Raw genomic sequence first — 8,460 nt, 5'->3', positions numbered from 1 at the left:
AAATAATTGATGTATGACTTACTAACCATAGATGGATGAAGTATAGACAAAATTAGAGGTAACATGAATTAAATGATAGAAACGAAAAGGAAAAAGAGAAACAAAGAAAAATGTAAGAGGAACTATAAATGAAATTTCTTAGATTAGAAAAAAAATATTTTTATTATAACTGTATTTAATTTATTTTTTATTATTTCTGTATTATTATACTTATTATTTTGTTTATTTATAATTTTTTAAAATATACTACTTACTATATAATTAATTATATATTTATTTTTAATATAATGAAAATATATAAATAAAATATATTACATATATAATTGATTATATTGCTACTTTTTTCGTAATCCTTTCTTTCCAAATATTTGATTTTTTTTTTGAGAAATAAACGCATAGATCAGGCCTCTCTTTTCTCCTTTTTGGTCTTTCCTAGTCCAAAATTAAACAAGAGTGTAGGAACCAATGATGAAGACACCCTATCGGCTATCCTCCTCATTTCAAGAATGTTCTATCACAACACAATAATTGAACAAGTTGAAATAATGTAAGAGACAATATTATTTGTAACCACACACACACTATATATAAACTAAAATCTAACCTTTTGTTTTTCGTGTAAAAGTTTTCGAAAATAGAAAATAATTGCGTCGTTTTATTTGTTTTTAAATTATATTTCTCCTTTTCTATTTTATCCCCTCAATCGTTGGATGGAGCTAATGGATGAGAAGCAATGTGCCAGTTAAATATTTCCAAGCCTGTAATTTATTAAAACATCTTTTAAGAGGCGGTAGGAATTATATATTTGCACCATAATTGACAGCAATGACAAACTTAAAATTTCATATGTGCTGACTCTGTAACTGTATGATGAGAATTGTTAAACGGTAGTCCTAAGCTTTAATTTATCATGAAATTTAACGACGAGGTACAGTAATGTTCGCATTTAGTATGTACTATTAAAGCATGATATGCATACTAGCCTTAATAGTTTTGGCTTAGTATTTTTATGAACATTTTTATTCCTATTTTTATCAGTTTTTTAATAACCTACATTTCTTATGAAGTTTCCATAGCTATTAGCTATGAAATTTTGCTGTACAAACTAATTACACACTATATTATAGTTATTTCAATTATAGGATTGAGATCAATTACTTATTATAACATTTCTTTTGAACATTTGAATGTTTGTCTTGGTTATTATAATGCGTTTTAGATTTTTGTTGGGTCAATCGTATTAAATACAATAGTATATTTTTTTACTTCAAATTTATATTTATAATTTTTAGATTGAGTTTTAAATCAACAATTATTGATAATTAAATTTTATTATAAGCTAATTAGTACAAGTGATAATTTAGTGCTCTAAGGATTTAGTTTAGTATCATAAATCTCATATATACTTACTGTCTATTGATATTTCTATTATTATAATTGTTTTAGGAGTAATTCTACGGTAATACATATTCACACTTTTATTTCTTAGATGTACAAGTAACTATGTTCATTTTGGTCAAAGTTTTCTTTTGTCGCTCCAAATCGATGGGTAGCCAAAGGTACTTCAATGCTTAAGTTAATAATTAATAAAGATAAAGGTTAGAGCAAAATCTTAAATCCACAATAAATGTGATCCTCTATGATTGAATCTCGGCCCATTATACACTAATTAATACTTACTCTTAACCTTTATTTGTTCCTTTTTAAGAAATATTTTGCTGTTGGAACTTTCGGTTTGGTCTCTAATTCTGTCTGGAATGACCTTCGTCCTATCTTATCCAAATTCGAGAATTCCAACATACGTGACTAACAATCTTTCTTTAGTCACACCGGACGCCTGGTTATACAGTAAAATAGTAAAAAATCTTATGGTGAGATCACATTTTTACGATAACATAAGCTTCAACTATTATAATTTGCAGAGAAACGAAAATTGCAAGGAGGTCGAAATACTACATATATTATCCAGAGGCAAAAAATATATATTTTAACACGAGTAAAGATTCTTTGACACACCTAAATATTTTACATTCATTTGACATTATCCTTACTTTTTATTTTCTTCTTTCTTGAAACAATACAAAAGTTTACATTTTTGTGATCATTTTATCCTTGTAACATGTGTCAAATGAATGTAAAAGTGTGTCATGGTATCATTATTTATTTTAACACAGTTTTTTAACAACATTTAAACAGAGTATATGTATTATTTTCTTATTGATTTATCAACAAACTAGTTATGAGAACCAACAAATATTTAAAAATGTAAATCCAAGGTGAGAGAAGCTGAGAAACTATTTGATTGAGAATGACATATGAGTATATGGGTATTGAGTACAGGTGTATGTGCAGACTAAAGAGAAGATATTGATAGAGGTGCAACGGGGGGAGAGGGAGAAGTACTAGCAGGTTCTATTTTACGCATCATCAATCCTACGCCTCTGCTAGAACCATCTTCATCGTCATGGTACGCATAAGCAAACCCTCCATGCCTCGTCAAATCCATCCCTGCAGTTTCATCGTCCCTGGATATCCTCAACAGATTCAACTTATGAAGCCCGTAGAACAAAGGACCCATCGTCGCCGAAACCCACCCACACACCACCACTATTTGAATCAACTGCGCCGCCAGCAACTTCCCGCCGCCCCCCATCAACGCCCCGCACGGCCTCCCAATTCCATAAATCTCTTCCACGTACTCCCTCTTCGCGAACAGCCCCGTGAACAACACCCCCCAGGCGCCACACCCGCCGTGAAGCTGCGCCGCCTCCAACGGGTCATCGTACTCCACTTTCGCTGCCAGCTTGTTAAGCCCAATCAAAACCCAGGCTGCCACAAACCCACACACTATCGCGGCCCACGGCTCCACAACCGCACAGCCTGAGGTGATGGCAGCGAACCCGCCAAGTAGTCCGTTACACACGTCGATCACGTTCCAGTGGCCCGCCAATAACCGCTTGCTGAAAAGCGTCGTCAGAGCCGCTGTGCTCCCGGCCAATGTCGTCGTGACAGCTGTCCTCCCTATGGCACTCCATTGACCATAATAACCCAAGCGCCCATATCCCTTCGCTATAGTAAAAAACGAACCGGGATTGAACCCGTACCACCCGAACCATAATAGAAACGAGCCTAACACAACCAAAGACGCGCTGTGGCCGCGCAGTGCAACGGACCGGCCCGTCCTGTCGAACCGCCCGATTCTCGGGCCTTCAATTAAAGCCCCCCACAGGCCCGCTATGCCACCAACCATATGAACCACTCCGGAGCCAGCAAAGTCGATGACCCCGGACCCGAACAAGACGTTCCCGTCGGTTCTTGTGGCGCTGGCCCAACCGTCCCCCGACCAGAACCAATGCGAAACGATGGGGTAAACGAACCCGGTTAGAAAAGAAGAGTAAATGAGGTAAGCCACGAATTGCGTTCTCTCCGCGATGGAGCCGCTGGTGATTCCAGCGGCGGCGATGGCGAAGGCCCACTGGTAGAGGAAGAAGCTGTAGTCGGTGGAGGGAGTGGGGTAGTCTCTAAGGCCGAAGAAGTGGCGGCCGATGAAGCCGTTAGAAGGGGCGCCGAAAGCGAAAGCGAAGCCGAAGAGGTAGTAGGAGAGGCCGCCTGCGGCGGCGTCGAGGACGTTGGTGAGCATGATGTTCATGGTGTTCTTTGCTCGGACGGATCCAGCGCAGAGCATGGCGAAACCCAGCTGCATGGCGAATACCAAATAGGCGGAGAAAAGAAGGTAGGTATTATCGACTGCGTAGGTGGCATCGTTGAGCTTTCTGGAAATGGAATCGAATTGGTTACAGAGGTAGTTGGCGGTGGCGGTGTGGTTGATGAGTGTAGCGAGGTCGGAGGAGCATGAGAGAGAAGCCATGGGTGATGGAAGTGAGAGTGTTGGAATGAGACAGTAAGAAGTGTGAAGAAGAGAAGTAGTATAAGGAAAATATGAATGGTTGTGAATGATTTTATATGGTAGAATTGAGGAGAGCCACTTGCGGTTATTTTATCGACTTCTGTAGGTTTGGTGGTTTTGAGAGCTGCAGAGAGAATCTTTTAATTAAATGAGTTATAAATGATGTTCGCGAATATAGATCCTTCTCAAATATTATCTTCAAATCCTACAGATCGACTTTCGTCTTCGTTGGCTTCTCCTCAACCCCACGCTCCATCCCCTGCAACTTTTTTTTCTAGCTTCCGGTCTTCACAAAAAATCAAATTAATTTGGATGGAGGATAATATTTTATCTTAAAAGTACTAAAATCCTTATTTTAAAATTATCAAATTTATCATACATACATCTTACATAACATTTGGGTTCATTATCACATTCCACTTACCACAAGTCTAAAACTTTTATTTTATTATTAGAGGTATTCGAACTAGTATCATCTTATACTGACTTCGAAGTGAAATATGGATAGAATGTTTAAAGTTTGATCCAATTGTGTAAGGTATAAACTTTGATCAGGTCAGAGAGTTTGAAAATTACAATTAAGTCATTGATCTCAAAATTGGGTCCAGGTCATATAGGAAGTTTTGATTTAATTAAAAGAGCTTATAATAAAAGAAATCTCTGAAATATATTGTTCTTGGTATTATTTGGATGTTGAATGTGAATTTCCATAGGACCAAAAATTCTAAATGTGGTTTGATTACTCTTTTTATTTGAAAAGAGCTTCGTTGATGTTGATAAGAGAAGATCTACCTGCAAAATAAGAAGATTAAAATCTTTGTATAATCGAGTGTGGTTATGAAAGAGTGTGAGAGTGAGTATTTTTTTTTGGAGTAAACTAATTATATTTATACAATTAACTTGAGTAGTATGTTTGTGTTTTTATTGGAATAATTATTTTGAGAGTAAAAGTATAATAAATAATAATAAAATTATATATAATAACCAACATACCAAATTATAGAGATCTAATTATAATATGTAAATATAATCTAAACAGATATAAGTTTGAGTTGTTCCATATGAAGAGGCTTAAAGTATTTTATTGGGTTGCATTTTTTAACTGGACCAGATATAAGCAATTCAATTATTTTAGAACCTAAACTTATACTATATAAATGATTTAAAAAAATTCACAAAGTCTATTTTTCTGCCTAGCGATAAATTTTTAGAAAATTTACTTTTCTACCACAACATTTTTAGACTCTCATTATTTAGGTAGACCCCTTCGATGTTTGGTTCTTATTTTCAAATTTTTTATTTACATTCATAGTGTTGGTGTTGACTAACGACACACTCTGCTCTATTGATCCCTGATTTCCTAAAGATGATCAGACTAACGACGTTGAAGCATCATCAGTCCCAATCATTCGTGTATAGTAGGTGCTTGACCGATCCAACAATATGTCGAGTTAACTACAGCTTCGTAAGACTAGCTCAATTTATTGGGACAGTAAAAAAAACCTATGACACCTCTAGGACAAATCTCTGAAAAGGTTGACTGGTCAATGGAATGACTGATGGAACTTATAACTATCATGATTAATCATACTTACATATTATACAAATCATTCTTATTTTGTAATTAAAGAGTGATTGAAACATAATTAGGTCAATAATAAATAAAAACTCATTATAATTTATATAAAAGATTTATTACTGCATTTAATAATTGAATACGGCTCTCTAATTTAAACATCAAAATATCTTTTATAATGATCATCAGAATGATTTAAGAACCAAATTCTTTAACACATGTTAAAATAAGAATAGTAAGATAGGAGAAAAGGAAGTGGAAAACTTGATTATACTGGAATAATTAGTACTTGACCCTACCAATAGAAACAAATAATAAAATAAAATTAAATATGTATAAAAAATCTTAATTTTCAGTAACAATTATAAAATAAATATTATTTGTGATGGGTGAAAGATATTTATAATGTGATTCTAAAACTAAAATGAAGCAGTAGATGAAGACACACCCGTCCTTATCTGTCGATATTCTCTCAATAATGTTACTGCACAGAATTGAGACAGCAGTGTAATCTTTGTGGCGTAATTTCTAGCCACTCTTTTTCTCAAATTTCTTCATCTTCACTTACTTTTTGCTTTACTTTTTATTTCTCATTCCATGCCCTAAATTTGGGATTTTCATAGCCAAACCCACATTCATAGGTGCTTGAACTTTACAACTCGAATATTAACCCTGTGTGCCTTTATATGGATGCACATTATAAATTGTGGAGACAATTATTCCATAACTTTTTTTTTATTTCCTTATTACATAAACTTAAATACAATAGGTTCAAACTTAGTCAACCTAGCTCATTATAAATTCAAAACAGATTATGTTTAATTTTTTTTTTAAATTTTATCAAACTAATTAATCATTTAATTTGTAGGTTAAACATATTTAAGTTAAGCTAAAAGTAAGTTGAACTGGACACTAACAATCACCTTTATCATTGTTTAATAATTCTTATTTTTTATTATAGTTTTTTTATTGTTTTTAATTATATATGTTAATAATTTAATTTAAAAACTCTGTAATATTGTTCAATATTTTAATTTATTTATCTGTTTAATTATATAAATTTATATTTTAAATATTTATAATAATAATGTTTAATGAAATATGTAAATATTATAATTATATTATGCTAAATAGATTGGTCATCTTAATATATGGATTGGATTGCAATTAATATATAAAATAAATTTAAAAAAACAAATGAATCAACTCATTTATTCTACTGAATCATAATCCGTTAATATGAGTTATACAATTTCTGGTTCATAAAGAGTGAATCTGATTAAGTTAATTTATTTTTAATTAAATCTAAAATAAAGAGTCCTGTGAGTTAGATTGATTGACTTTGTAATATCAAAATAAAGAATTTTATATTTCTCTTTTTCCTGAAATCTTCCAGATATTTTCTATGGAGAAAAATTTCTAGATTCGGAATTGATGATAGCTGTTTACAAATTAATATATATATATAACTGACTACGATGGATGAACCTAAATCAACTGTTAAGTTCAGCAGAACGGGTGCACTAAATTTGTCAAAGAATAAGACACGACAACTCCACTTTTTTTTTTTTTAAATTATAGATATCCGATTTTTTGAAATATTGATAAGTAATGTAATTTTTTAATTAACATAAATCAATTTAAAGTGATGTTTTATAAAATGGTTAAATATTCTTTTGTTTCTAAATTAATTTAAAAAATTATATTTTATTTTTAAATTAAATTATAAAATATTTAGTGTTTGTGTTTTGCAAAAGTTAATGTAAAATATTCTTCTAATAAGTAATGTGCCATATTATTAGTATGTGAGAAACAAAATTTTACAGTAAAATAAAATATAACTTTTATATGTTATTAATTGTGATATTATTTTATATTAACTTTCACAAAATACAGAAATTAAATATTTCATAATTTAATTTAGTGATAAAATACAATAGTTTAAAAATGAGAAACATGCGTAACTCTTTACAAACGAATGATGTAAATATATCTTAGGTTTAATAGCCAATTTAGTCCCCACTTTGGTTGAAAAATCTCAATTTAAGTTGTGTCACATCATCATCCATTAATTTCGTTAACTTATATTTAACGAAAGGGACCAATCTGACCCACTATTTTAAAAGTTAGGACTAATTCAAACACTTTTATAACGAGGGACTAAATTGAGATTTTTCAACCAAAGTAAGGACTAAATTGGCTATTAAACCTATATCTTATAAAGGAAACAATTATATGTGTAGGGTTTAAGTTATTTCAAAGCCTAACTCAATCTCACACAATCAACCTGTACGATGATGTTTGCATCCACTTAAATATTATAAATTAATTTTATTTTTAATTGATGTGGGACTTTCAATCCACCTCCTAATGTCAAAATATATATATCATTTCGAGAGTGAAACTAGACATTAATGATGGTAATAGCGGGTAAAACAATATGTCCAAAAAACAACAAATATCACTAAAATAGACTTTAACCATACTACGTTAAAAAATATTCATATGCATAAACAAAAAGTTTCATCTTGATGGTGTGTATGAACATTTCTTAGCATGATATTAAGGTTATAATTAATATTTATATAAATTATGGTAGTTATTTAGAAAAAGTAACGAAACTTGGTTAATAATCACATTACTCCAAATTTCATGGTTATAAGATTCAAACTTCGCTCCCTTCACTTTCATATAAAAGGACTATTAAATTAAAATCATTCCTATATGATTGTATCTCAGATCTATTCTTCAAAGTCTTTATACAAAGTCATAATATTTAGAAAAAATTATTCACACCCCACTTTTCAAAAACAACTATCCTACAATACATTTGATAAAAAAAAATATTATATTAACATAACAATATATATATATATATATATATATATATATATATATATATATAAAGGAAACATTATTATAAGATAATATTTTATGTAATTATGAAGTGGATGTTGAAAAAAGAAAGAGTGTACAA

At 31.4% G+C, this 8,460-nt stretch overlaps 1 protein-coding gene across 1 annotated transcript; it reads right to left on the bottom strand.

The window, feature by feature from the left end:
- Positions 1-2,277: 2,277 nt before the first annotated feature.
- Positions 2,278-4,015, bottom strand: LOC124840926 (ammonium transporter 1 member 2-like). Its single transcript, XM_047317066.2, has one exon. The coding sequence runs from the start codon at positions 3,866-3,868 to the stop codon at positions 2,354-2,356; it is 1,515 nt and encodes a 504-aa protein (XP_047173022.1). The 5' UTR covers positions 3,869-4,015; the 3' UTR covers positions 2,278-2,353.
- Between the last annotated feature and the right edge of the window lie 4,445 nt (positions 4,016-8,460).

The sequence above is a fragment of the Vigna umbellata genome, chromosome 8 (genome assembly GCF_029865625.1).
Source record: "Vigna umbellata cultivar VRB3 chromosome 8, Vumbellata_1.0, whole genome shotgun sequence".
In the NCBI taxonomy this organism is placed as follows: Eukaryota; Viridiplantae; Streptophyta; class Magnoliopsida; order Fabales; family Fabaceae; genus Vigna; species Vigna umbellata.
Note: the sequence above shows the minus strand (reverse complement) of the source record. Positions and strands in the feature narration are given on the sequence as shown.